Raw genomic sequence first — 28000 nt, 5'->3', positions numbered from 1 at the left:
AAAGGATGTAATTGTTTTATTTGGTTATCTTTAGTAAAGTAATAAGGTTATATATTGTAATACCCCTCAAGAAGTGAAAAATGCAAGATAAAAATTTGATGTTTTTCAGCCGGGGAAATATTTGTGAAACCCTCAAAATATTCATAAAGGATTGGTTTTGTTCATTCTGCAACATTGTGATTGAAAGAGCTTTGGAGTTAGACAGATTTGGTCCTTGGGTAAGTAACTCAATAGTTCTAAGCCTCAGGACTTCCCTGGTGGTCCAGTGGTTAAGACTCTAAGCTTCCAGTGCAGGGGGCGTGGGCTGGATCCCTGGTTGGGGAAGTTCTGCATGCCACTAGGTGTGGTGAAAAAATAAATAAATAAAAGTTCTAAGCCTCAGTTTCCATATTAATAAAATAATTATATTTTCTCCATAGGACTATGATACAAACTAAATTAAATACAATTTACAGAAAAATGATTACTATAATAGATAGCAAATACGAGTGGAAAATAAATGTAGAACGAGAAAGCGTTGGTAGGATCTATCATTTAGTCCCAGTGTATTTTTATGTTTTCACTATTTATTGGGGTATAATTTACATACAGTAAAATGTACACAGTTATGTGTACAATTATAATAAATTTTTAAAATAGAATATGTCCATGTCACTTATACCATTATCAAGATATAAGATGATTCCACTGCTGTAGAGAGCTGGCTTATTTATGTACTTTTCCAGGTAATCCTTGCCACTCCCTCTTCCCCCAGCCTTGATTCTTGATTACTTTCCTTATAGATTAGTTTTATCTTTCTTGAGAATTTTATATTACTGGAATCGCACAGTATGTACTCTTTTGTGACTTTTTTTTCTCCTTATGTAATTGAGATTCACCCGCGTTGTTGAATTTATCAGTAGTTCATTACTTTATATTGGTGAGAAGTATTCCATTGTATGGAGACACACCCATTTATTTATCCATGCTCTTATTGACGGAATTTGAGTTGTTTGCATTTTTAAAATGAATTTCAGTTTATTATGAATAAATCAGCCATGGATGGATCATAGGGTATGTTTATGTTTAACGTTATATAAAACTGCCAGATTGGTTTCCAAAGTGGCTACATACTTTTATACTCCCATTAGTAATTTATGAGAGTTTCATTTATCCCAGAACAAGCCTTCCTCATGCTACCCCTTTATAGCTATAGCTACCCATCCCACCATCCCTAATGTGGTAACCACTAATCAATTCTCCATCCCTATACTTTTGTTAGTTCGAAAATGTTACATAGGGACTTCCCTGGTGGCGCAGTGGTTAAGAATCTGCCTGCCAATGCAGGGGACACGGGCTTGAGCCCTGGTCCACAAGGATCCCACATGCCGCGGAGCAACTAAGCCCGTGGGCCACAACTACTGAGCCTGTGCTCTAGAGCCTGTGAGCCACAACTACTGAGCCCGCGTGCCTAAAGCCCGTGCTCCACAACAAGAGAAGCCACCGCAATGAGAAGCCCGCGCACCACAACAAAGAGTAGCCCCCGTTCGCTGCAACTAGAGAAAGCCTGCAGCAACGAAGACCCAAAGCACCCAAAAATAAATAAATAAATTTATTAAAAAAACCAAACAACCCTCTGAATAGTAACACTCTGTGAAAGGGAAGAAAGATGAGAGTATGAAACCATGAAGCCAAGAAAAAAAATCTTTCAGTAAAGAAGCTAGACATTTGTGTTGAATGCTACTGAGAAGTCAAATAATCTGTTTATGGATGAAGTTAAGTTGTGCCAGTTAAGTACAGTGGAGAGTAGACCAAGAAATGAGGGAGTCCAAACATGGGCAATGGAATCTGAGTCAGATGCATAAGGAAGGAAATGAGGAGATAAGAGGTGAAAGATAGTGATGAGGTTTGGTGAATCAATAGGCTCAGTGAAACTGAAGTTAGATGTTAGAGTGTAAGTACTAAAATAAGTGAGCTGGAAGTGTTGGGAATAAAGGAAGATGATTGAAATGAAAATTTTGGAAATGGTGCAGTAATTAATGATGAGTTCAAGGTCTGTATGACCATAGGAACTATGGAAGAAGGCAACACTGGAGTTGAGGACAAGAGAGCCCAAGCAGGATGTTAAGTATGCAGTCCATGTGGATATTGAAATTACCAAGATGTCAAGAGTAGGGAATGACAGAAGCCAATGAGCCAGGTTTCAATTATTTACCCAACTGAACATAATCTTTCCCTCTTTGAACTTCCTGTTAAATTTTGTACCTCCTGGGCTTCCCTGGTGGCGCAGTGGTTGAGAGTCCGCCTGCCGATGCAGGGGACACGGGTTCATGCCCCGGACCGGGAAGATCCCACATGCCGGGGAGCGGCTGGGCCCGTGAGCCATGGCCGCTGAGCCTGCGCGTCCGGAGCCTGTTCTCCACAACGGGAGAGGCCACAACAGTGAGAGGCCCGCATACCGCAAAAAAAAAAAAAAATTTTGTACCTCCTTAGTAACTTTCTCTTATTCTTTGCCTTTGTATACTTGTTTTTTTTTTCCTCTTCTAAGACTGGGCAATGAAAACAAATCTGTGGCTATCCCCTATAGCACAGAGCACACATTTTCTAATACAGTGTTGCCGTGAATGAGAGATTATAGTGACCTTAAGAAGCCTCTGTATGACTGAGGGCAGAACCATTTCATTAAGGGCCAGTCCAGTTTGGAAGAGATAGGAGAATAATAATGCCTTACAGAAATCATCTCATGACAAAGATATACAGCAACAGTCAAAATTTATTTTAGAAGAGATTTTCAGTTCTTAAATAGTACAAAAATAAACAGACATTTGTTTCAACACTTACAGTTTACATAAATTAATTTAATCATACATTTGTCTGAGGCACCAAAACATTCAACACATATTCCAAATTCCCAGATTCAGTCATTCAGATATTAACAAATCAGTTTTTTTAAATCAAGTTAACAGTTTTTTATACAAGCCCTTCTACTATTGACTCTTTCTTAACAATAACATAAAACCTTAAAAGTTCCCCTGAGTTATTTCTCTTTAATGAAATTTTATTTTCTCCCTCTGCCTGAGGCATACTTTTTCAATTATTTACATAAATACTGATGTTGTCTGTAGTCAGTGCTTGATTTAAAAATATTAAAACCCACAGTTCTTTGCACGGAATGTCCCCCCAGAAAGTTATGGGTCAATGAATTAATGAAACGTCCACAGGTCCCTCAAAAATGTACAAAATATCAGTCTTATAGCACATCCAGGCTAATGAGACACAACATTCTCTGTGGGCTGCTGTATAGGTAAACCTTAAAGACAAATTCCAACTTTACATCTCAGTATACCAAAGTTGGATTCCTAAATAAATGTATTCACAAATCTTAAGCCACTTATTTATCTTGTATTAATAATTCAGAGGTAATCCCAAAAGATACATTGATTCTGATATAATGCAGAAAAAAAAATCAATGCAGCCTTAAACCCAGTTTATAATAACCATCCTAAGAAGACATAAATAATAGTCTTCAATAAATTAAATTAATATACAGTACCAGAAAATGTCAGCTGACAATGAGATGTGGAAAAGAAGCATTGTCTTCCTGGGAACTATTCAGCAATTAAGTTTTGTTTTTAAGTGAGAACCCCCTACAGTTCTAAGCTATTAGCCTCTATAAGGCTAATTTGGTTTTAAATTATTCACAAAGTTCTCTGCCTTTCACTTAAAATGAGTGTATACCTTCTTGTAAAGGCCTTCTGTAGTAGTCCTGAGCTGAGCTTTTCCTGAAAACCTGCATAAGTTCAGGTAAGAAAGTATAGAGTCCAAAGAAAGACAAACTCAGACCTTAAAACCAGGAAAACAAAATAGAAGTAAACTGATCAGAAAATGGCTAAAAGATCATAAAATGATCATTGAGTAGGTAGCTGCTTCTCACACATCGTGGAAGACACCTTGGAAATATCGATAGTGTAGAAAGAAATGTGCAGCATTTTGTCATCTTGTAACAGCATTTAAATGTTCAAACATCTTAGCTTTTGTTCTTATTATAAGTTGAAATTCAAGTAAAAAGATGTCACACTCATTTCTCATTGGATTGTACAAAAGGATGAAAACTCTTTTCCCCCTTTAACTTGAAGACATCTTTAAAATCAACATGAAAATCTTCACAAGTATGACCCCTTTCTCCTTAACAGAGATGTTAAGTAACACAAGGAGTTTAACATAAATATTAAATAATTAATTTAAAAGAAATAGTTCATATAAATAAATAAATATGATCAATCAGCTTCTACAGTTCAGTTGAACGTTCTTTTAGTAGTACTGTGGGGTTGATATCATCTAGTCCAGAGTGGGAAGAGCTTGCATTAATGGTGACTGTTTTGGTGAGCTGTGGGTCTTGAACACTGAATGAGGTAAAAGGACAGCCTTTCACGTTATTGCAGATGAGAGACTGAATTGAGGCAGTCTTGATGATTTTAAAACCTACTTCTCCACCAAAAGTGCTAGGCTTCCAGTACTCAGGAGAACATATAGGATTACCCATAAGTCCTTTCAAGGAGAATGGTGCTCCAACTTCTACCATGGTCTCCCCAAAGATGGCGTCTGGTCGAGGCTTTTCTACCAGCAGAGCAGGATACAGCTCCATGGCATCAATGTCACCATAGAGCGCTTCTAACTCCGCAGCCATTTCCTTCTCTCCTGTGAAGGTGACAAGGACAGAGATACAACCAATGTAAAACTTTTACAAAATAAAAAAAGTCTTACCCTTTGCTCAATTTCCTTTCAACTTCTGCCGTTTTCATTTGCCCCTTGACTCTTTGAAGAAGTTTAGAAACTGTTTCTCACCTGTAAGTTCTTCAAATGATTTATAAGGCTTCAGCAGAAAGCGCTTGCGGTACTCATTAAAAGACTGGTATTTCATCTCTCTGCTGTGGTCAATTGAAGCCTTTGATACTTTCTCTACTGCAACTGGAAGATTCCTACCTCCAGCAACCTGTTGAAAATGAATTACATTGTAGAACACAATTGAGTTTTAGGCATATTTAAGACTTTTTTTTTTTCTTTTTTTGGCCGTGCTGCACAGCTTGTAGAATTTTAGTTCCCTGACCAGAGATTGAACCTGGGCCCTCGGCAGTGAGAGTGTGAAGTCCTAACCACTGGACCACCAAGGAATTCCTGGATTTCTATTTTAAAAGCATCCCTTGGGTACCAAGTACATAAGACTGATGCCCCAGCTCCCAGCTGAGACCTAAACTGTAAGTTTGGAATATTTATAGAATATTTCTATGATCTAGATTATAATGGTAACATTATATTATAATCGAGATTATATGTTAGGCTTCTTATTTCAAGGAAAGAATATTACTAGCAAATAATTACTCTTTTAGTAAGTTTAAGAAAAATCATTTCTGCAGCAGAAATTCTAGTTACTGACAAGTCCTTTGTTTTGTTTTGTTTTTCAATAATAATGCTTACCCTGCCAGCAATTTGCCTGGTGAATGATTCAACAAACTGAGTGAGGCCGTGTTCCAGTAAGAGGGAGTTGTTATAGACAAATTGCTGATACTTGTAGTCCTGGCCATCAATCTGAAAGGTGTCAGGCAGAAGGGGATGCCAGTGGTAGAGTGTGTTAAACTCAGCAGCAATACGGTTTTGGTACTGGAATTGTTGGTTAAAAAGCAGCTCTGGGTCAAACTTCAGTTTGAAGTGATAGCCACTCAGGTGCTGTACATAGTCTTCAATCACAATCTTAATAGTTTCTCCTATTGGCACAAAAGAAACATTTAGAACATGAATTTCTTCTCACCAACGTTCAAGAAGCCAAAATGCAATTGTTAATTTGCCATTCCTTCACTTTTATATTTTCTTTTTTACCATCAAAAGCTCAGGAATTGAATGACTATGGAGCAGGTGATGTTACACATACTACATTCCCCCAGAATTACTGAAAACCTAGCCAAGTTAGTTTTCTCTGGGGAAGAGGGTTGTATTTAAATGATTTGCCCTTCTTGCTTACCTATCAGTATTAGCCTACTCGTCTGGAACAACTGTTCATCGTCCCATTCTGGATGCTCATGTTTAAGAACATCACACACTCTGTTGTGTTCCCGCAGCCAAATTGTGGCATACATCATCAGACCGGGCACCAGACCAAAGACTTCCTGCCCCACAGCAAACCGCAGGTGTTCAGGAACATGAGGGGGGTAGATCATCTCGACCTGAGTATCTTTGACTGTGGGAGGATACATTTCACCACCAATTATCTAAAAAAAACAGTAACAAAAGAGGTAAGAAACAAATTTTAATCATTAGAGATTTTGAACATAGGTGGGTAGTGAGTCATAACTAATTCTTAATATTTAAATGGAACAAACCTGATATTTCATTTTTCCATCCTTGAAAAGGCGCAGTTTATGCTGTCTCTCCAAAGATTCACCATAAACATGATTTAAGTCCACCTAGAAGATTATGGAAAATTTTTAATTTGTTGCTGTTGTTTATTCTTATGTAAAGTGTCTATGATGTATTTATCACTAAATAACTTGATGATTTAGTTTGCTTTAATTAAAATTTTTCAGTAACACATTTTTCACAGCCACAAAATAATAAATTAACTTGTTTATCCACTGAAGCTATAAAACCTACAAACCTAAATATGTCTCCTAAATAGGTCACCTATTAGTGTCTCATATGGAGCTTATATCATAAGTTTCACTATAACTATATGGTACTTCTTTTAAAAAGCAGCAGAAAATGTTTGTTATAAAATTCTTATCAATAACTTGAAGCTATGTCCCTGAAATCCAAGAGATAATAATGCTGCAAACATCTCACCTTATAATATTTAAGGCAGCATAATCAGGGTACAAATGTTTTTGAAGACAACCTTTTGCAGTGCCAATATTTTAAACTAAAAATATAAGAGCCAAACTACAAATAATAATCTGTATATATGTATGTAAGTATGTGTGTCTGTGTGTGTGTTTTTGTATTTTTACCAAACCAGTGAATTAAAATGGAAACTCCATTTAAGGTTTTTATAGATAGAACTATGATTTGCTACTAATTTTGATTTAACTCTGTCTTACCCCATGGCTCTGTCCCGTGGTGAAAGCTGGTCCTCGCTTATGATCTGTCTTGAAAAATTGATGGGTGAAGTGCTGGGCAAAGAATGCAAACATCATATTTGTGCCCTGGGGATCAGGGATGAACTTTCTTCTTAGAAGTACTTTTTCCACAACTTCTTTTGAATCAGGAAGCTCTTTCCTCCCTGAAAAATGAGAAAGCCTAAGATAAGAATCCATCTATATATTCAAGGAAGCAGAGAGTGACTGTCAATTAACCAGGGTCTTTTTCACTTATAGGAGAAGTACAACTTTGAACAGGATCATAATATAAATGGAAGTTCTAAAATACAGGGGAACAACTTCTTATTGAATATTTTAATCTATTTTGTTTAATATTAATTCAGTTTTAATGATAGAATTTGAAAACATCATGACATTATACCAAAATGCCCATTCACTTTCATGGAGTAGTTTACATGGACTCACACTTTCAAAAAATCTCCAGAGATATCCATAAGGAAAAAATGGCTTTATTAACAAATAAATCATAGTTTATGGTCAAATTTTCTAGGTAGCAATCCAATCCCAGTTACAGTTAATACATCTCTAACTGCTCCCTCTCACTCACCTTTGACACCCATGGGTGTTGGGCAGTCATCAGGCACAGGAGGAAGAACTCTGGTGTAATAGGACAGGTTAGAAAAGGCTTCCCAGCTTTTATAGCCGTAGTGCACATTATAAGTTGGCGGGCTGTCAATCAGATGTGATCTCGCTGAAATTTGAGGGGAAAAAAAAAACGTTGTTTGCTCCCATATGCAAGGCAAATCAATGTTCATTTTTATTGTAAAATATGCAAAGTGGCACTAGAGTGAATTTAATTCCAACAAAGATACTCTATTTTAAAACAGTTATACTTTAAAGCCAACGGCCACTGGTACTCAAAAAAGAGGAAACAATGATTCATTAACATGCATCTTTGATAATGTATATATACTTTACAGAAGACAGTATGGTCCAGCCATCTTGATTTTTCAAATAACCATCCACTTACTGCTGAAGAGGCCTATGAGGAATGTCTGGGCTTGACACTCACTTTAGAAATAAAGGTATTTTCTTGCTGACCCCAATCCAAATTATCCATTTATTTTAATGGGTGCAATTCTGTGGCCCATGGGCATTCAATAAACAACTAGACCACACTTCCTTCACAAACTGTCGAGAACAGTGAAGGTTAGAAGAGGTATGCAGGTATGCAGGATTTTAAGTAGAATTCTGACTGTGAGACAGAACTTTATAAACTTGAAGGGATTCAGATGTCAATATTTTTGGCCATTAAGACAGAAGGTAAACTAAAATGGCATATTTAAATGTTTTGGATTAAGTTTAAAAATCTAAAGTTTTATAAAGTACATTTTTCTTTGAGGCCGCTGAAAGCCCTAGAAAGTGATTTGTACTTACATATCAACACATATCTCATGATCATATTCTGCAGGAAGGGAATGTTATTGACAATGTTCCAGACTCCCTTGAAGTGTGTAAGTATGTAGTGCACTGTGTTTGGAGTGGGTTTCAGGAATAATTTTATTCTTGTCAGAAATTCAGCTGCAATGAGAAAAAAAAGAGAAATTAATGGGACCTCATTATAAGACACAATTCTGTAAAATGAGAACTGTATATATCCCCATTCCAAATGAGGGCACCCAAAAACAAACTTACGTGTGGTACAGTTTTCACCATAGAATCCTGTTCGGGTACAGTCACATTTATACTGGTCAAATCCTACGCTCATACATACACCTCGATTCTGGCATGGACTGGAACAGCAAGGATTTGCTACAATAAAGTAAAGACAATGAGATTAATATATATGTCATATATATGACATAATATGTATAAAATAGATAACTAATAAGAACCTGCTGTATTGCACAGGGAACTCCACTTCACTGTACAGTAAAAATTAACACAACATTGTAAAACAACTATACCCGAATTTAAAAAAAAGAAAGTAAAGACAGTGAATAAATCATTCTTCAGTGTCTTAATCTTGACTTAAACATTTAATTGTTTTACTTACTATGATTCAACTTTATGATAAAAAAGTTCAAGAAATATACAGGTAGTCATGGGAAAACAATTTTTTTTTGGCTTGCCTCACAGAATGGTTATAATGTAGAAATACCAACTTCCTATTCTAAATAAAGGTAACAGAATATTCCACCAGACATATTGGTGGAATGTTGTTAAGCTTTTCTTTGTAACTTTTTAGATGTTCAAATTAGCCTTTTTAAGAGGCTCAAAGAAGTAGGACGTTGTTTTCTTTTTGTTTTTGTCAGAACTCAAAGCTGTTGAAAGATCTGGACGAAGAACATTCCAAGTTGAGAGGAAAACTAGTGAAAAGGCCCTGAGGCGTGTTTGAGAGAGTGTGGCAGAAGCAAAGCTAGGAGGAGAGGTGGAAGGTGAGTTCAGAAAAGGCAAAGGCAGATCATGTGGGTCTTATGGGAATTCGGGTTTTATTCCATGTGTCAAGGGAGATCATTGAATGGCTTACAGTATTAAAGTGGCATGACTTAATTTACATTAAACAAAAACAAAACAGGGAATTCCCAGGCCATCCAATGGTTAAGACTGCTCTCACTGCTGAGGGCCTGGGTTCCATCCCTGGTCAAGAAACTTAAGATCCCGCAAGCTGCGCAGTGCGGCCAAAAAAAAAAAAAAGTAGAGAAAATTTCAAAGTAAAAACAGCTTCATTTTTAAACATTTTGCTCACCTGAAAAAACAATCTGGACTTCCCTGGGGCAGGAAAGCACTAACTAGGGTATTTAACACAATTATTTCCATTCAATAACAGTAGGTACTATTAAAAACAAAACATCTCGCATATATTGATCAGATTCTGTCTTATGACAACCTGCAAATTAGTATCACGATTCCTATTTAGCAGATGAGAAAAGTGAGACTCGGACGGGTTAAATAAGTGACCCATGATGATCAGAGCTGATGGCAAAGCTGAGCTGTCCGTCCAGTTTATTTGGACTCGAGTGGTCCAGCCTCTTTACAAAGCCATACAGCCTCTGTCTTCCGAGGGTATTCAGAATACCTAGAGTTCCCTGGAGAGGTCAGAGCGGAAACTCGACCCGGGTGTACGGAGCCGCGGAGTCCCAGGTGCCGGGCGCCCAGGTACTCACTCACTCACCTGCACCACAGAGCGCCAGGGCGGCGCAGAGCAGCAGCGCGCGGGCAAGCATCTCGGCTGCGGGAGGGGCGCGGGACCGGCAGAGGCGTTGCGTTGTGTGAGTCCCGCCTGTCCAGTTGGAGGAAGGCGCGGTGCGGAGTTCCTGAGCGTCCTCTGACGGTGGCTGCGAGTCGTTTGACAACTGGAAGTTAACGGAGAGGACCTTCCTTTTATGCGTGAAAACAGCCCACGTGACGGCATGACTGTTTCTTTCCGCCTTTCCTTCTCCCCCTCCAAAACTTTTCCTCCCTCTCTCCACTTAAATAATTGCGTAAGACCCGCCCGGGTCGGGGTAGGATTTTTTTTACCCACGGAAACTGGAAAATCGGAAACCTGGGAGGTTGCGCTCGGCTTCCCCAAGGTGGGTGCAAAGCGGATCGCCCCCTCCCCACTTCGATCTTCCTGAGCCCCTCCCTGGGTTTCTCCGCCCTCGGCGCCGGGCTTCGCGCCAGATTCCTTTCCTTCTTTCGGGTCTTTGACCCAGGCTTCCAAGACCCGGTGCCGAGGCAGATCTTCTTGCGGGGGAAGGGCGGCCCCCTGGTCTTCCTTTCCCGGAATCAGAGGAGCCTGGAGGTTCCGGAGCGCAGGGAATCCCCTTGCGCGCCCCCGCCCCCTGGTCTGGTCCCTAGGCTTTGGGGGGCCGAAGAAGACACAGTCTGGACAGACTGGGGAGAGTGGGTCCAAGAAAGGCTGACATGTTTTACTCATGTCGTGTATTTCAGACGTGTCATGATTTCAGTGACCACTCAGCCTCGTGTAGGTTCAGCACACACATACATACATTTAAATTTTTTTTAGATTTTTACTTGACCTAATGAAATGTGATAGTTACAGTCAGCGTACATATCTGTAGCTTCTCTTTATAGCTGAGTTGTTTTTAACATAAATGCTGTTCTCCACGCCACCACCCCGACGTTGCTTCTTGGAGAGGGGAAATAAAGGTAAATTCCTCTCCTCAATACCGATCCTGAGTTCTTATCTCGTAAATCGTCAATCTGGGATCGAAGGGTCACCGCTATAAACTTTCCTCTCCAATGAACCAGGGAAGCGGAGGTGACCAGGATCTGCAGGGATGCTAAACGTCCAAAACTTCTGCTTTAATGCATTTCTTTCTCTGCCGCTTGGTTTCCAGTGTTTGGGTCGCCAGCCCTTCACAGGAGATACAAATAGAAGGAAGTAGATTTTTAAAGTTTGCTTTTTTGTCTTTTCTGCCTACTTTTCCAGGATAATGAGTTGTGACAAAGGATTAAAATACATTACGTTTACTTTTCAATTGTCTGGGCTTATTAGGGCCAATTTTCTATTCTCATTTTGGAAGGTAATTTGATGAAGAATTTGGATGGAATGGATGTAAAAGAAGGGTGATTTTGACAATTTTGAATTTCATCATCCTTTGCTTTTGTTTAACATCTATCTTTTGGTAGTGGTTGGGAGGGTGTGTGAGGGTAAAATGCTAAGAAAAGAAAAAAAAAGTAGCAGCGTTGTAGAGCCTTTAAAAAAAGACACTGGATTTTTTAAAAAAGTATTTTGCTTAATGTACACGTTATCTGATTCTACATGAGACACAAATGACTAAAATTCCACCTCACGCAGGAAGCTTTTCTCCTCTAGACATAGTTAATCATTCCATTTGTGACACTCTCATTTATTGTACTGAGTCTTACATGAAATTTCAACTAAGAGCATAGATTTAAAATAATTTCTTTTAATAATTCCAATTTTCTGTTTCATTTTAAGTGAGTAGGATGTATCTACTCAAATTTTAAGTTGATATTTAAGACTACTAATTCGAGCTTGGTTAGATGCGAAGGAAGAATTCATACTCTGAATTCTTTTTTTTTTGTTTGTTTGTTTTGTTTTTGTTTTTTTCTTTTGTTTTTTTGTGGTACGCGGGCCTCTCACTGTTGTGGCCTCTCCCGTTGCGGAGCACAGGCTCCGGATGCGCAGGCTCAGCGGCCATGACTCACGGCACCAGCCACTCCGCGACATGTGGGATCTTCCCGGACCGGGGCACGAACCCGTGTCCCCCTGCATCGGCAGGCGGACTCTCAACCACTGCGCCACCAGGAAAGCCCTGAATTCTTAAGTATACTAAAATTTTATATTGTAATCCTGAATTCATTTTGAAATCATCATCATTGTCCTCATCAGAGCTTATGTATATAAGTATACATAAGTAAAGCTTATGTATATAAGTATATATAAGTATATATATACTATGTATATAAGTATATATACCTACTGTGTATATAAGTGTGTTCTGTTTGCAGAGAGGCTGAATTCAAAAGTAAGAACAAAACAGTGTAGAGAATAATCACATTTAGACTACTTGGAACTTAAAGAAATTGAACTCCATTTCATAGTGGAAATTCAATTAAAAAACATCTCTTTGGTTAAAGTACTTGGTTTAATCTGTAACTTCTATAGCACAATAGAGAGAGTTACATGTACCTATGCAGTCAGAAAATAGTTCAAGGAGAAAATGACATTTTAAGGATGGGTGCAGTTTAGAAAGGAAGTCCAATTATGGGCTTCAGGAAAAACAATAGTGATTTATTAATTTTGACAAGTCTGAGACAATAAAATAAAATGGAAAGTATATTTGGGGATGCTGGTCATGGGGGAATATTAAATGTCCCAAACCAAATCAAAGTGGCTAAACCTGTCTTCTGTAGAAAAGTACTATGATTATTATGCTGTATGTCACACCATAAAAAATAAGGTTATGATTATGTAAAAATTTTAACTCTCATTTGGGTATATATTTAGTGTTTCTGTGTACATTTTAGACAAATATATGTATCTGTTATATAAAATTTCTTTTATAAGTCTCTGAAATTTGTTGGGAAATTCTCTGTATAAAGCGAAAATAAGAAAGCATATTAAAAATCTTCCAGAGCATTCTGTTGAATTTTACTGCCCCCTTCTGCTGCTTCATTTTTTATCAACTTCTTTTTCTCTCTGATTGCTGTGAAGATCACTAAGTAGATTTTGTGAGTGATGTTATAATGTTCTTAAAAGTCCACATATGCAGTGTTCATTTGAAATTTAACTTTCATGAATATTCTAAAAAGGAATGAAATATGTGTTAATTGAAGTGATAAGCCATTCATATGAGCTAAAAGAAAATGAATGATAAAGGCTATTAATACCCAAGATTCTAAATGGGCTAACATTTTCAAGGGAGATATATCTTACTGCTTTGAGCAGGATTCTACCATTCAGACGTGGAAGGTTGCTCATATCCACTGTCTTAGTCATGGAGCTTCTTTCTATTTCCCTCCCTTCTCCTTTGGCTGATTTAGTGATTCACTCAGAGGGAGTGGCGATTGCCCCTTGTCTTTTTTTTTTTTTTTTAATTTATTTTTGGCTGTGTTGGGTCTTCATTGCTGCGCGTGGGCTTTTCTTTAGTTGCAGCGAATGGGAGCTTCTCTTCGTTGTGGTATGTGGGCTTCTCATTGCAGTGGCTTCTCTTGTTGTGGAGCACGGGCTCTAGGTGCACAGGCTTCAGTAGCTGTGGCACGCAGGATTAGTAGTTTTGGCTCGCAGACTCAGTAGTTGTGGCGCACGGGCTTAGTTGCTATGCAGCATGTGGGATCTTCCCGGACCAGGGCTCAAAACCATGTCCCCTGCATTGGCAGGCAGGTTCTTAACCACTGCGCCACCAGGGAAGTCCCACTTGTCTTTTTTATTCATGACAGGCTGGCTAGAAAAAGAGCTTTGCTATCTTGCATCTTGCCTTAAGAGACATTTTAGCAAGGTTATGCCACAGAGTATGTCTGTTTCCTGAAGGGCAGAAAAAATACCCATAAAAGACCCTTACTTTAGTCTTTTAGTAAATCCTTGCTATATACCCATTCCTGGCTACACTTTCAAAGCTAAAAACAAGAGCATGTGGACAAAGAATGTCACCTATCATTTCAGTAAACAAAGGATGTAAAACCCTCAGCCACTGACCCACTCCCCTCCCCCATGGTGCAGGACAGTGCACCCCGAGGGGAATTCAGGATGGAGATAAACAGGCTTCCACTGCACTGACTGTGTACCCTGAGGGGATTCAGGGTGCAGAAAAATAAGATAGTGGCCCTATCAAAGGAATAATTTCAATAAACCAGACTCTTGCATCTTCCCATGTGTGGAAAGCACTAAATTCATTAACTTGAGATGTCTGGTTTTCTTCAGTTAGCAGGAATCTTTTGACGTTCCACTACCTGGGTTTTGGGGTTTTTTTGTTTTGGTTTGGGTTTTTTTTGTTTATTTGTTTGTCTTTTGCAAAAACTCCTGTTTATCCTGGCTCCTCTCTTACCTTTGTGTCCTGGGCTTAAGTCCACCGAATAATACATAATTCTCAACTTTTAGGTTGTGCTTTTGATTTTTCAGTTGACAAGGATAAACATTTTTTTAATTAAAAATAATCCTTGTTAAAATAAACCAATGAAGAAATACCAAATAATATCTACTTCTGAGTTTTATAAAAAAAAAAATTATCATCTTTTTCTCTACTCAGTTCCCTGATAGATTTTTCTTTTAATTCACTTTTCATGGTTGTATATCATAACTACTAAGGTGAGCCAAGGTAGTTGGAACATGGTCTTTGTGTCGGAGCTAGGAATCCCAAAAGGGGATAAGGAAGTGCAAGAGAGTGTGAGCAGGGTGTGCTAGGGCCAGCGTGATGAGAGCACACTCACCAATTAAATATCAGGTTTAGCATGTCCAGTTTCTGACCCAGCTTGTAAGGAGCTTGGAAGTTGCCTCTCTATCCTAACAAATAAAAATCTGAACAAACTGAAAACTCCATGCTCTTCTTAGATCCCTCAAAGAAGTGAGGTGACAGGATAAAACTCTGCCCTCAAAATTGGAGAGACTGGCCATACAGAGAAGCACAATTTACCAGAACAGAAACCCACAGGCAGAAACCTCCATAGATACCAGTGCCTATGTAGGAAATGCCGAAGTGTAATTGAGGAATTGCTGGATGCTCAACTTGCATAAATCTGAGAGTTAAAAATTCCAGGGGGTCCATTCATTTTTGTGAGTTTTACTTCCTGAAACTCTACCAGGTTCCCACAGTCAATATCAGGAAAAAAATAAATCCCCTTGGGGGATGAGGGGGGGGGGAAGTAACCATTTTGAAACATGCCAGAGCATTATGTTCTTTTTAATTAGGCCTGCACTCAAAAGAAACTATTTCACCAGAGCCTAAACTATGGGAATTTTATCAGAGCCTAAATGACCTAGGGGAAAGGATATACTCAACTCCATCACCCTCTAGCCATGTCCCACTTAGCACTTGTGACATTCACAGCTCAGAGGCACAGACTCACTAAAAGACTGAGAACTGATCACAGGACTCTAGAAGACTTCCCCTCCCCCACACCTCCCTACCACATTACTGAAGGCCTATTTACCAGAGTTCTTTTCACCCAGTACACCTTGCCCAAAATGACAAGTCATGCTGAAAGGCAAAAGAACAGTTTGAAAAGACAGAGCAAGCATCTGAACCAGACTCAGGGATATGGCAGAGATATTGGAAATAATCAGATCATGAGTGCCAATAGAAGAGTAGTTAATATGTAAGAACAGATGGGTAATATAAGCAGAGAGATGGAAATTCTAAGAAAAAATAAAGAAGAAATGCTAGAGATCAATAACATTATAACAGGAATGAAGAACGCCTTTGATGAGCTTCTAAGTCGACTGGACATGTTTGAGGAAAGAATCTCTGAGCTTGAGGATATGTCAGTAGAAACTTCCAAAACTGAAAAGGAAAAGTATACAAAGAGAAAAAATACTGTAAAAAACATAAAAAATAGTCAAGAACTGTTGAAGAACTGCAAAAGGTCTCATATAGGTATAATGGGAATAGAGTAGGAGAAGAAAGAGAAACAGAAACAGTACTGACTGAGAATTTCCCTAAGTTAATGTCAGGCACCAAACCACATATCCAGGAAGCTCAGAGAACATCAAGTAGGAATGTGCCAATGAAACCATATCTAGGCATATCATAGGAAAACTGCAGAAAATAAAATATAAAGGAAAAAATCTTGAAAGAAGTTAGAGAAAAAAAAATACTTTACTATATATAGAGGAGCAAGGATAAGAATTACATCCTACTTCTCCTCAGAAACCATGCAAGCAGGAAGAGAATGAAATAAAATATTTAAAGTTTTGAAACCAAAAAAGAAAAATTAAAATCATCAACCTAGGAAATTATCCTTCAAAAGTGAAGGAACAAATTTTCTCAGACAAACGAAATTTGAGGGAATTTATGGCCACTAGATCTGCCTTGCAAGAAGTTCTTCAGTGAGAAGGAAAATGACATAAGTCAGAATCTCAGATCTACAGAAGAACAAAGAGCATTAGCAAAGAATAAGTGAAGGTGAAATAAAAACTTTTATTCTTATTATTTTTAATTAATCTAACAGGTTACAGTTTGTTCAAAATAATAATGGCAAAGGTGTATTTGAGGATGGTAGCTTATGTGTAGGAGGTAAATTACAGCAATGATACAAAGGATGAGAGGGAGGAATTAGGGATATTTTGTCATGAAGCACTTTCACTATCCATGAAGTGGTATAATGTTATTTGAAAATGGAGTTGGATTAGTTGTAAATGTATATGGCAACCACTATAAAAATTGTGTTATGTATAATTGATATGTTAAGGAGGAAGAGAAAATAGAATCATATAAAATCCTCAATGAAAACCACAATTAGCAGAAAAAAAAGAATGGAAGACAAAAATAGGAACAGAGTACAAGGGCAACAAGTAGAAAACAATAAAAAATATGGTAGATATTAATCCAGCTATATCAGTAATCACTTTAAACTACAATGGTACAAATATACCAATTAAAAGACAGAGATTATCAGAGTGGATTAAAAAAGAAGACCCACCTATATGGTTTCTACAAGAAACCCACCTTAACTATAAAGACATATATAAAGTAAAAGGATGGAGAAAGATATACCATGCTAACTCTAATTAAAAGAAAGCAGTAGTAGCTATATTAATTTCAGATGGAACAGACTTCAGAGCAAGGAAACTTACCATGGACAAAGAGATACATTACATAGTGTAAAGGGGTCAATTCTCTGAGAAGACATAACAATCCTTAATGTGTATGTGCCTAACAACACAGCGTCAAAATACATGAGGCAAAAACTGATAGAAATAGAACTGTAAGGAGAGATAGATGAAGCCACTATAATAGTTGGAGACTTCAACACTTCTCTATCAAAAATGGACAGATCTAGCAAGCAGAAAATGAGTAAGAACATAGCTGAACTCAACAGCACCATCAGTCAACTGGATATAATTGACATCTGTAGACCACTTTATCCAACAACAACAGAATACACATTCTTCTCAAGGTTACATGGAAAATACACAAAAATAGACCACCTTCTGTGCCATAAAAAAAAAAAAAACCACCTTAACAAATTTAGAACAATAAAAATCATACAATGTATCAGCCCACAGTGGAATTAAACTAGAAATCAATAACCAGAAAGATAACTGGAAAATCCCAAAATATTTGGAGATTACCCAACACACTTCTAAATAACACATGGGTCAAATTAGAAATAACAAGGGACATTTAAATTTTTTGAACCAAGTGAAAATAAAAACACAACTTAAAATTTGTGGAGGGCTTCCCTGGTGGCGCAGTGGTTGAGAGTCCGCCTGACGATGCAGGGGGCGCGGGTTCCTGCCCCGGCCTGGGAAGATCCCACATGCCGCGGAGCAGCTGGGCCCGTGAGCCATGGCCGCTGAGCCTGAGCGTCCGGAGCCTGTGCTCCACAATGGGAGAAGCCACAACAGTGAGAGGTCCGCGTAACAAAAAAAAAAAAAAAAAAAAAAAAAAAAATTTGTGGGATTCAGCCAAAGCAGTGCTTGAAGATAAGTTTATAGCATTAAATGCATATATTAGAAAAGAAGAAAGATCTAAAATCAGTAATCTAAGTTTCCACCTGAGGAAACAAGACCAAAAAGAGAAAGAAAAAAATAGAGAAAATAAAATCCAAAGCAAGCAGAAGAAATGAAATAACAAGTATTAAAGCAGAAATCAGTGAAATCAAAAATAAGAAATCAGTAGAGAAAGTCAATGAGCCAAAAGCTGCTTGTTTCAAAAGATCAATAAAATCAAAATTTCCAGCTAGGCTAAGAAAAAAAGAGAGAGAGAGAGAAGACACAAATTACTAATATTAAAAATGAGAAAGCGCACATTACTATAGATCCCATGGAAATTAAAAGGCTAATTAAAGGCTAAATAATAACTGACCACATATTTGATAACCTAGATGAAATGGACAAATTCTTGAAAGACACATTCACCAAAACTCAAGGAAGAAGAGTTAGAAAATAAGAATAGACCTATATCTACTAAAGAATTTGAATTAATAATTAATAACCTTCTAAAACAGAAAGCACTGGGCCCAGATGGATTCATTACCAATTTCCACCAAACATTTAAAGAAGAAATTATACTAATTCTCTACAGTCTCTTCCACAAAACAGAAGAAGAGGGAATACTTCCTAACTCAATCTATGAAGTCAGCATTACCCTAATACAAAAACCAGCTTTGTGTCCACCTAGAGGGAGGAGATATGGGGATATATGTATATGTATAGCTGATTCACTTTGTTATAAAGCAGAAACTAACACACCATTGTAAAGCAGTTATACTCCAATAAAGATGTTAAAAAAAAGACCCAAAACCACACAAAGACATTACAAGAAAAGGAAACTACAAACCAATATCTCTCATAAATATAGGTGCAAAAATTTGCAACAAATTATTAGCAAAGTCCAACAATGTATAAAAATTATACACCGTAATGAAGTGGAATTTATTCCAAGTATGCAAGCTAGGATCTACAAAATATGTACAAAATCTATATAAAGAAAACTACAAAACTCCGATGGGGGAAAAAAAATCAAAGAACTAAATAATTGGAGAAATATTCATGTTCATTGATAGAAAGACATTATTGTCAAGGTGTCAATTCTTCCCAACTTGATAGATTCAATGCAATCTCAATCAAAATCCCAGCAAGTTATCTTGTGGATATAGACAAGTTGATTCTAAAGATTATGAAATGGAAAAGACCCAGGCTATTTAGCTAAATATTGAAGAAGAGCAAGATTTTAAGGCTGATACTACTGACTTCAAGACAGTATATAACTACAATCACTAAGACAGTGCAGTATGGCAAAAGAACAAATAGCTCAATAAGACAGAATAGAGAGCCCAGAATAGAACCCATAAATAGAATCAACTGATCTTTGAGAAAGGAACAAAAGTAATATAGAGAAATATAGAAAAAATAGAGAAATGCAGTCTTTTCAACAAATGATACTGGACATGAACAAGTGAACATCCACATGCAAGAAAAAAAATCTAGACACAGACCTAATTTTCTTCACAAAAATTGACTCAAAATAGAGCTAAATGTAAAATGCAAAACTATAAAAGATATAAGAGAAGATATAAGAGATAATCTACATGACCTGTGTTATGGCAATGACTTTAGATTCAACACCATTTCATGATCCGTGAAATCAGAAATAACTGATAATATAGACTTCACTAAAATTAAAAACTTCTGCTCTGTGAAAGACACTGTCAAGAGAATGAGAAGAGGACTTCCCTGGTGGTACAGTGGTTAAGAATCCGCCTGCCAATGCAGGGGACACGGGTTTGAGCCCTGGTCCAGGAAGATCCCACATGCCATGGAGCAACTACGCCTGTGCACCACAACTCCTGAGCCTGTGCTCTATAGCCTGCAAGCCACAACTACTGAAGCCCATGCCCACATGCCACAACTACTGAAGCCCATGCGCCTAGAGCCTACGCTCCACAAGAGAAGCCACTGCAATGAGAAGCCCACGTACTGCAAAGAAGAGTAGCCCCCTCTCGCTGCAACTAGAGAAAGCCCACGTGCAGCAAAGAAGACCCAATGCAGCCAAAATTAAATAAATAAATTTATATTAAAAAAAAAAGAGAACAAGAAGAATAACCTCTTTAGATGATAATGATGTGTCAGTTTATGTTCATCACCTGTAACAAATGTACCATTCTGGTAAGGGATGCTGACAGTGGGGTAGGTTGTGCATGTGTGGGGACAGGGGGTATATGAGTACTTTGTGCGTAATTTTGCTGAGACCTTAAACTGCTCTAAGAAATAAAGTTTATCAATTAAGAAAAAAACAAAACTTCAGCCCATAAATAAGGGCTTTTGATTTTAGCTGTTTCTTTTTCACTTGTTCATGTATTAATTCTACTCTCCTGACACGTTTCACTATATTTTTAGTGGTGTATGAAAACAACCTCCACCATATGAGCCACAAGACTGTTTTGCTAAAGGCAATGCATATTTTTTTGACGACTATTCATAATCATTGGTAAAAATCTTCAAGGCTGAATGCTGCAGGCTGAAAAATGACAGATGGTCATTTCTCAACTAAAATATCACTCTACCCTAGGGACAATAATTCCCTTGTGAACATCTGAAGAATTTATTCCTTCCCTCATTCCTCTCATATCCAGAGATTGTATTCATGTAAGACCTCTTTCTCCCTTTTTTGAAATGTTGCTGTACCCAAGTTCTTGTGCCCAATGCACAGTGAGGCCAAATAAATGGAAACATTGGAGTTTGGAGTAGAGAGAGGTTTATTGCAAGGACCAAGCAAGGAACACAGGCAGTTCATGCTCAAAAACTCTGAACTCTCCAATGGTTTGGGGGAAGCGTTTTTAAAGGCAAAATTTGGGGTGTGGGCTGAAGGGCATGTGAATTTCTTCTGACTGGTTGGTGGTGAGGCAACAGTGTGGTGTCCCAGGAATTTTGTGCTCAGCCTAAAGTTGCCATCCTCCACTGAGGTGGGGGGCCTTAGTTCCTGAAGAAGTTCTCAAAGATATGCATATCCTTTGCAGAGGAACCAAGACCCTGCTTTACCAGTGCACTATTGTTTCTTGCCTACTCCTCCTTTGTTTCTGCATTTTCTCCCTTCCCTATTAGCAACTGTTTGAAACTGCCCCTTGGAATTCAGGGAAGGTCATGGAGGCTGTAGTCTATTTCCTGCAAGAAACGGAGACACTGAAAGGCTTCTGTGCCCAGGAGCCCCACAGGGTCCTGCTTGGATTCAAAATCAGCTTTAATAATTAGATGACCTTCATTTCATCTTGTAGTCCTTTCCTAAAATTTGAATTTCCAAATCAAAGGTATCTATATTTTTAAAGCTTTTATTTATTTATTTAGCTGCTTTGGGTCTTTGTTGCTGTGCGTGGGCTTTCTCTGGTTGCGGCGAGAGCGGGGGCTGCTCTTTGTTGCGGTGCGCGGGCTTTTCATTGCGGTGGCTTCTCTTGTTGTGCAGCACGGGCTCTAGGTGTGCGGGCTTCAGTGGTTGAGATGCGTGGGCTCAGTAGTTGTGGCACACGGGCTTAGTTGCTTTGAGGCATGTGGGATCTTCCCGGACCAGGGATCGAACACGTGTCCCTTGCATTGGCAGGCAGATTCTTAACCACTGCGCCACCAGGGAAGTCCGTTAAAGCTTTTTTTTAAATGCAATGGTTATGGCTGACACTGCTGGAGTCCTCTGCCACCAGGAACTGCTGGAGTCCTCTGCCACCAGGAACTGCTGTGGCCATTTTTTACAGGTCAACGGATCAATGATACAAGAAAGGAATGTTAAAAAGAACCTGGGTCCTTGATGGTGTTATTGAGATGGAGTCCTGATTGATTTCCCCCAGAGTTTCCCTTATCTATGGATTTCTTGTTAATGTGTTCCAACAGCTACACATAAGCAGCTGGATTCAACATCTGCCAATTTTTATATTCCTACGTTTTAAACATGTATACTCTTAAAAAGGATGTCAGACATCATGTTTCATCTATCAAGTTTAACTGCTTCTTGTTGCTTTTGAAATAAAATCTAAACTCTTTACGATGGCCTCTAAGGTGCTGCTTACCTCCCCATCTTTCTTATACAACTCTCTTCCTCACTGTGATCCAGTCATACAGGGCTTTGAGTGTCTTAATCACATCTAACTTTTTGCTGCCCAAAGACCTTTGCACTTGATGTTATTTTTACTCAGAGTGGTTTTCCTCTATATGGCTGGATTTTTCTTATTCTCAGTGATCAGCTCCAATATTGTTTCCCCCAGTTACTCTCTCCATTATATATTCTTGCTTTTTTATTTCATTGTACTTTTTACAATCTAATTTTTAAAATTTATTTACTTACTTGCTTATTATCTCCTTCCTTCTCTCAAATGTGCTCATCATAAGACAATCCTTGTCTCTTCAGTTCACTGCTGTATCTCTAACACCTAGTACAGTACCTAGTACATGTACCTAATTCATGGTCTGTGCTCAAAATATTTCTTGAACAATAAGAATATGTGATGCTGAAGAGGTTATATAAAAATGCGGACTATATAAGAAATGTGGACTAGATAAAATCATTTAAAATATTTATTTATTTTTTAAAATGCCCACATAATCAAAATGAAAAAGAAAAATTACACTAAGGAAATTCTTTTGGCAAATAATTATAACATTTACTAAACAAAAAACGCTTTATTGAATTTTAAAAATCAAATATACCCGTAGGTAAACAGGCAAAAGCCATGATGAATTAATTCAATACAGAATTGCTTAGTAATCATAAGAAAAAAATAGTTTGCCCTAAGAAGCAAAGAACTGCAAATAAAATCAAAAGATCATTTTGCTCAGAAATTAATAATTTAGTAATAAAATAAATAAATACTATTAATAGTGTTTGTGTATTGAATTATCACTATATGCCAGTAATTGTTAATGTTTTTACATCTTGACATACATAACTGTAATGGAATGAGAATGATCACTGTCAGAAAGGTTCAAGGAACAGCAGGAGGGACAGTATGCCTGGTAGAAAGGCAGTCAAGGAGTTCTTAGAAAATGAAATCTTAGAGATATTGGGATCTGGTAGTTAGTAGGCACTTAATATATTTTTTTTAAGTGACTATCTCTTAGTGGTGGGACTAAGGTAATCTTTATTTTTTTCTTTTCTATTTTAAAAAATTTTTTTCAGTACACGGGCCTCTCACTGCTGTGGCCTCTCCCGTTGCGAAGCACAGGCTCCAGACACTGAGGCTCAGCGGCCATGGCTCACGGGCCCAGCTGCTCCGCGGCATGTGGGATCTTCCCGGACCAGGGCACGAACCCGTGTCCCCTGCATCGGCAGGCAGACTCTCAACCACTGTGCCACCAGGGAAGCCCCTAAGGTAATCTTTATTTTCATCTTTTTGCTAATCTTTATTTCTGTATTTTCTAAATAAATGCTCATTATGTTTATAATAAGGGATAAGTATTTCAATAAAAATAAATATCCTTTTATTATGTATTCCTTATTTACATAGCCTAATTTGATGTGATCTAAACTGATTTATGTCAAGACACCATCAATATTTCCAAAATAGTTTAATGAAAGGAGTGTTTAATTTGAGAGACTGATCTTACAACCTTTGACAGGTCTTATATTTATTTTTTTGTATTAATTAATTATTTTATTTATTTATTTTTTGGCTGCATTGGGTCTTCATTGTTGTTCACAGGCTTTCTCTAGTTGCAGTGAGCGGGGGTTACTCTTTGTTGCAGTGTGCGGGCTTCTCATTATTGTGGCTTCTCTTGTTGCGGAGCACAGGCTCTAGGCATGCAGGCTTCAGTAGTTGTGGCACGTGGGCTCAGTAGTTGTGGCTTGCAGGCTCTAGAGCTCAGGCTGTAGTTGTGGCACATGGGCTTAGTTGCTCCACAGCATGTGGGATCTTCCTGGGCCAGGGCTCGAACCCATGTCCCTTGCACTGGCAGGCAGATTCTTAACCACTGTACCACCAGGGAAGCCCAGTCTTATATTTGTTATTCCTCAGTTTCTTCATCTACTCATAAGTTGGTAATGAAGATATGTAAAACATATAAACTCCTTGAACTATCAGAAGACATCTAAATCCGGGACATCTAGGCTTCCTGAAATCCGTTACTTCAAACGCAATTTGGTCATTGTTCTACTCTGCCATGAGATGTCACATGCCTTTGCATTTCCACTCTTCCATTTTCATCTTTCTAATTTTATACTTTGAACTATTCTCAGATCAATCCTTGGGCTGCTGGCTGTTGTTAAAAATTTTTATCTGCTGCAGAGATGATCACAGGGCTGATATGACGTTCAACATCAAAAATATGTCTCCCCAGAAATAACTAAATTTCCTTGTCAATTGCATTATTATGAACTTTCATCAAATCTTTAACCGTGGTCATTTTTAAGTCTTTTGTCATTTACAGACAGTTCTGGGTGTACTCTGATGCTTTTGCAAAAATGTTCCTATGAAAGGGTTTCATCTTCAAGGAATTCATGGACAAGACTCTGACAAGTACAGGTTTCTGGTGTCTGACTATACTGCTGAACTAAATGAATAAGCATTTTCAGAACTCTAATGAAAAACTGATGAATTCATAAAAGTGCTAACAAAAGGTCGAGATGAAAAAAATTAATTACATGGGACTGAGTGAACTGATGAGGATGATTATAATTTTTGTGACTTTCTGTTTGAATGAAAAAAAATCCCACAAGGACTCAGAGACAAAAAATATACAAATCAATTTTCACTGCAAAGTAAAGGAGCTGTTACAGTGGAGGATTACTGGACTGAATGTCAATATTATGACATAGTATGAGTGTGTTTCGTGTTTGGTAATTGCAATCATTGTTGCTTTTGTTGTGGTCATCCATTAAAAAAAAAAAGAATATGTCTCCTTTTTGTGGTTTAAGCTGTTTCCATTTCGGTATTATTTGAATAGTTGCAAATACTGTTTATAAATTTACATTCTTCAGTTAGCATTTAAGTAAAACCTTACTCTGTAAATCAGCTGTTTTCACTTATAAGTGATGCATGTAATTTATTTTAGAAGCAAATGGAAAAAAATCTATTTAAAGAAGGTGTCCGCCCCCAACTTCCTTACCAAAGTTTTATGTAAAACAGAATTTAGAAAAACAAAACAAAACGTAAAGTGGCTTAATGGGTGCATTAATATTTACTAGGTCATTTGTTGTTTGTTTTCAAATTTTAACTTTGAGTAATCCTAATACATTAAGCTAAATATCTATTTTATAGTCACTGAATGCAATATCTGTTCTTTTTTATTGCTGTATATATTTTCACAAAATACTTACTAGGTGTCTTCTGTGGGTAGGAGATACAAAGTTTATAACAGAGTCAAAATTCAGAGCTTGGTTTTGAAGCAAGCAAATCAATGGCCTGCTTTTATGAGTAAACATACCAATGGGGGTAGTTGTAAATCTCTGGCTCAGAGTAAGTACTCAGTAGATATTTGGCAAATGACAGATTATGCATGGCTCTCATTCTCATTTCAGTCATGAGGAAGACTACACAATTGGTTATCCTCACACAGAAACACACTTGTCCCAAGGGTGGTAAGTATATTGAACCAAGTAGGTGCTCAATACATTTTTATTGAAGAAGGTTGGAAAAACGAAAGGGGAAGAATCTCGACCACTATAGACATCTCCTATTACTGCAGAATTTCGAGAGCATGGCTGCTTCTCTCATAAAAACAGCTAACTTTTACATAGGCTTACAATCTAACTGATTCTATTGTGAGCTTCTTTATATTAACTCATTTAAGTTTCAAAACAACTCGTAGAGATTAGTATTACCATATACCTTTTACAGATGAGGACACTGAGGTGCAGAAAGACTACCTCATTTGTACAAGGAAGGTCAGACATATATTAAGTGGAAGAACTGAGATTTGAACCAGGGCAATCTGACACCAGAGTGTGTGCTCTTCACCGCTGTGATCAAATGAAAGGGCAAAAACTTCTTGTTGAGTATAAAGTAAACCTTGAGTCCTGGCAGATTTTTTAGAGAAGGCTTTATATATATTTTTTCAGCAGGGGGGGATTTTATTTTATTTATTTATTTTTTATACAGCAGGTTCTTATTAGTTATCTATTTTATACATATTAGTGTATATATGTCAATCCCAATCTCCCAATTCATCACAGCACCACCCCATACATTTTTCAAACATCCTATTTAAACAGAAATATAAATTCTTTTAAGAAAAGATGTTGAGGAACATTTAAATAAGGATTTATTTAATAAAGTCCTACTAGAAAAATTTTCTTAGTTTTCTTCAGGAGGTTTATATTATGCAGGTCCACACTGGAAAAATCACCCTAGTTAGCCCAAGTGTAAACTACATGATAAATGATTACTTTGGTTGTAAATACTATCTTTGAAAATAAATTTATACTAGATGATTTATATTTTCTTTTCACCAAGTCACAATATATTTTTAGCTGTCTCACGTGATCTGAAAACTCATGATAGATGAAATCTAACTAAAAGATTGTTTTTACTTAGAGAGAACATCTTGACAGCAGTCAGACACGTGGCATTCCGCAGCTTCTGCTACTAACTAGGGCTGAATCTTTGGTAATGTTTTTCATCTCTATGGGCCCAAATTTCCTCATATCTAAAAGGCTTCCTAAAGTTTCTTTCAGCTTTAAAAATGTCTGTGATGCTGTCTCAGGACTTCCCTGGTGGCCCAGGGGATAAGAATCCGCCTGCCAATGCAAGGGACACAGGTTCGATCCCTGGTCCCGGAAGATCCCACATGCTGCAGAGCAACTAAGCCTGTGCACCACAACTACTGAGTCCGTGTGGCACACCTACTGAAGCCCGTGTGCCTAGAGCGCGTGCTCTGCAACAAGAGAAGCCACCACAATGAGAAGCCCACTTACTGCAGCTAGAGAAAGCCCGTGTGCAGCAATGAAGACCCATTGCAGCCCAAAATAAATAAATAAATAAATTTATTAAAAATAAATAAATAAATGTAATCTGCTCAAGGAAAACTATTCCTAGGCAGTAAACGATTAAAAGAAAAAAAAGTAAATAATCAAATTAAAAATGAGTACATTTGAAAATTTATGTAAATTAAGAAAAACTCTATTGGTTATATATACTATGAAATACCAAGACATTTATTTATTAATTTGTAAAGCTGAAATTAGAAGAGTGCTGAATTTAAAGAATGCCCCCGAACCAGTGATGATTATTACAAATGTGGACTTTAAGTATGATGTAACTACTCTGATAGTGAGGGGTATCAAAGAAAAGCAGGGAGTGAAACTGAGCTGGGGCCCTGTGGTGCTCCCAGGCACGGAGGCCTTTTTGTCTTTTTGTAGGCAAGACTCCAGCCTCTATGACCTTCCCTGAGATCTGAAGGGCAGGTTCGAACAGTTGCTAATCAAGGGAGTAACAGCCAAGAAACCACGTGAGGTAAGATTAAAGGGACCAAGAAGCTCATCAAGATTAGGAGACCACCTGAGGCCCTGCACACACCCTAACCTTGTCAGCAACCCCTCCCTTGGCATCCTGGGTGGGGACACATAGTTTTTCCAGGCGCTGTGTCCCCGTTTGCCTGGCAAAGTAATAAAGCTACTCAGAAAAACTACTTTGATAGGATTTGAATACTTTTTTTTTGGCCGAGACATGCAGCCGGGCCCTCAGCAGTGAGAGCATGGAGTCCTAACCACTGGACCGCCAGGGAATTCCCTACTCTGATAAGATTTGGAAGGGAGAAAGTCATAAACCCTTTTAATAGGTGAAGTTAAAAACATGACAGGGACTTCCCTGGTGGCACAGTGGTT

At 37.9% G+C, this 28000-nt stretch overlaps 1 protein-coding gene and 1 long non-coding RNA gene across 2 annotated transcripts; one reads left to right on the top strand and one right to left on the bottom strand.

Moving 5' to 3' along the window:
• The first annotated feature begins 4 nt into the window (after positions 1 to 4).
• Positions 5 to 27572, top strand: LOC307176584. The gene is made up of 7 exons (XR_013824842.1): positions 5 to 218; positions 5063 to 5234; positions 6093 to 6266; positions 8048 to 8152; positions 9392 to 9505; positions 23360 to 23552; positions 27536 to 27572. It is a non-coding gene; the product is annotated as an uncharacterized lncRNA (long non-coding RNA).
• On the bottom strand, positions 4268 to 10294 carry PTGS2 (prostaglandin-endoperoxide synthase 2; the record flags this gene model as incomplete). The annotated part of the gene is made up of 10 exons (XM_079902889.1): positions 4268 to 4677; positions 4825 to 4972; positions 5455 to 5741; positions 5996 to 6242; positions 6354 to 6437; positions 7068 to 7249; positions 7675 to 7818; positions 8505 to 8648; positions 8763 to 8879; positions 10243 to 10294. The coding sequence occupies 10 exons, from the start codon at positions 10292 to 10294 to the stop codon at positions 4268 to 4270; spliced, it is 1815 nt and encodes a 604-aa protein (XP_079759015.1).
• Positions 27573 to 28000: the final 428 nt, after the last annotated feature.

The sequence above is a fragment of the Stenella coeruleoalba genome (genome assembly GCF_951394435.1).
Source record: "Stenella coeruleoalba genome assembly, chromosome: 1".
In the NCBI taxonomy this organism is placed as follows: Eukaryota; Metazoa; Chordata; class Mammalia; order Artiodactyla; family Delphinidae; genus Stenella; species Stenella coeruleoalba.
Note: the sequence above shows the minus strand (reverse complement) of the source record. Positions and strands in the feature narration are given on the sequence as shown.